The sequence below is a fragment of the Dioscorea cayenensis genome, chromosome 9 (genome assembly GCF_009730915.1).
Source record: "Dioscorea cayenensis subsp. rotundata cultivar TDr96_F1 chromosome 9, TDr96_F1_v2_PseudoChromosome.rev07_lg8_w22 25.fasta, whole genome shotgun sequence".
In the NCBI taxonomy this organism is placed as follows: domain Eukaryota; kingdom Viridiplantae; phylum Streptophyta; class Magnoliopsida; order Dioscoreales; family Dioscoreaceae; genus Dioscorea; species Dioscorea cayenensis.
In genome coordinates, this window is record NC_052479.1 from 2,608,104 (window position 1) to 2,609,952 (window position 1,849).

At 31.9% G+C, this 1,849-nt stretch overlaps 1 protein-coding gene across 1 annotated transcript; it reads right to left on the minus strand.

Annotated features, from left to right (window-relative positions):
* On the minus strand, positions 1 to 1,217 carry LOC120269447 (WRKY DNA-binding transcription factor 70-like). Its single transcript, XM_039276776.1, has 3 exons — positions 847 to 1,217; positions 652 to 756; positions 1 to 563 (listed from the first exon to the last, which is right to left on the minus strand). The coding sequence occupies exons 1-3, from the start codon at positions 1,185 to 1,187 to the stop codon at positions 83 to 85; spliced, it is 927 nt and encodes a 308-aa protein (XP_039132710.1). The 5' UTR covers positions 1,188 to 1,217; the 3' UTR covers positions 1 to 82.
* Positions 1,218 to 1,849: the final 632 nt, after the last annotated feature.

A 1,849-nucleotide genomic window follows, 5' to 3' on the forward strand; every position in this document is an offset into this window, starting at 1 on the left:
TGTAATGCATTATATATTAATTCTGATCAATAACCACCTTAATTAGTATTACATACTTACATGCATGCTTGATTGAAATAGATCAAAAGAGGAAACCATCCCCAACAAATGAATTAAACTCATGAGATGATCTAATCCCTTCTTCCATCATCCAAGCACTCTCATTCTCCTCATAATTATAAAATAAATCACAAGAAGGTGAGAATATTTTTGGTATGTTATCACTACTCACTTGGTCCATAGCACTATCATCAACAGGCAGTGCTTGTGCAGTAACAGTAGTCTCTTCTGAAGAGTTATTATAACATTGAAACTGATCAGAGGTTGAAGATGATGTTTGCTCTTGTTGTTTGTTCATCATGAAAGAGTTTGATTCTATAATTGGAACCAAAGTGTGTGTTGGAGTTGAAGAATCCATTATGAATTCCAATTGGTTGATCTCTGCTACGTTGCAGGTGTGTTGCATTCCATAAGTTACCATAAAGTTTGGAGGCTCACAGTGATCTTTTTGTTGGACTGTCTTTGTTGCTTTGCATGCTCCATCTATGCATTTGTAGTATGTTCTACATCATGACAACAAGTTTAAACTCACAGGTTTAATTAATACACAGTACTCAAAACATCAAGCTATATAATTTTAAAACTTCAAACCTTTGAAACATGGAGTTCTTGATCTTCTTTTGTCCATATTTTTTCCATTGGTACCCATCAAAGAATGGCTTAGATGTAACAGTTGTAATTGCATCCTTACGCTTCCTGCAATCAAATTTCAAATCATGAATTCATATCATTGATAAACCACACATACATATGCAAATATATGCATATATATATATATATATATACCTTTTGTAGTGATGACCACTGAGATTATAATTAAGATCACATCTATCTTGATGAAACTTGTTCATGTGCTCTGGAGGAAGATGATGACAAGAAGATTGAAGAATAGAGAGAGAGAGTGAGAGTGAATTGAAAGTGTCTTGGAAGAGGTTGTTGGCTAGATTGAGTTGATTGGATTCTGGTAAATATGGAAGGAGAAGAGTTTGAAGCTGGGCCAAAAGCTTGAGTCCTTTGGATAACTCCTTCATTGCAGCAGAAGTGATCAGCTCTTGGTGAGAAGAAGAAGAAGAAGAAGAAGAAGTAGAAGAAGAAGGAGAAGAAAGAGATGCAGACACTTTATCCATTGAATCAGCTTTCTTGATTTTTTGAGGTGTTGAAACTCCCAACTTTTTGGTGCTCAACTTTCAGATTTTGGAGATCTTATATAAGTCTTTTTTGTTGATCAATGAGAGCGAGAGAGAGAGAGAGAGAGAGATCATTTTTGAAAATAGTTTAAAAAAAATGTAAAAAATTAGTGTAAGAAAACAATTAACAAAGCACACAGTGAGAATAATAGGAACCACAAAAATAACAAAGAACGTGTAGTTTGTGTTTTGGTGTAAAATTAATTGTAGATAATTAATGTTAAGTTTGAATGTTCATATTTGGTGTTGTTCACAATTTTTTAATAAAAAGTGCTATAAACCACTTAATTTATTAACGAAAGAAACTGGAAAATAAAGATGTCGGTAAAATAATGTGCCAGTAACAAAAAGAGAGAAAAGAATGGCTTATCCTCACCGTAGATTTAGAGAAATAGCGAGATGTAAAAAGTTAGTGTTAGCGTGACTTGCTCCTTATTTTAATTTGAAGATTTATGGTTTTGAAAATAATTTATAATTTTTTAAAAAAAAATAACTTTTAATTTCAGCTTTAATTTGACTCATCTAACATAATCTTTTTTTTTTTATTGTGGTAGAATATACAAGTTTTTTTTAATTAAAATAAGGATGATTTTGAGTTACTT

Excerpts from the sequence above, each read along its gene's own strand:
- LOC120269447 (XM_039276776.1), bottom strand. The coding sequence starts at position 1,187 with ATGGATAAAGTGTCTGCATCTCTTTCTTCTCCTTCTTCTTCTACTTCT. Across the intron at positions 757-846 it reads AGTGGTCATCACTACAAAAG|GAAGCGTAAGGATGCAATTA; the intron begins GTATATATATAT and ends ATTTGATTGCAG. Across the intron at positions 564-651 it reads AAGAACTCCATGTTTCAAAG|AACATACTACAAATGCATAG; the intron begins GTTTGAAGTTTT and ends GTCATGATGTAG.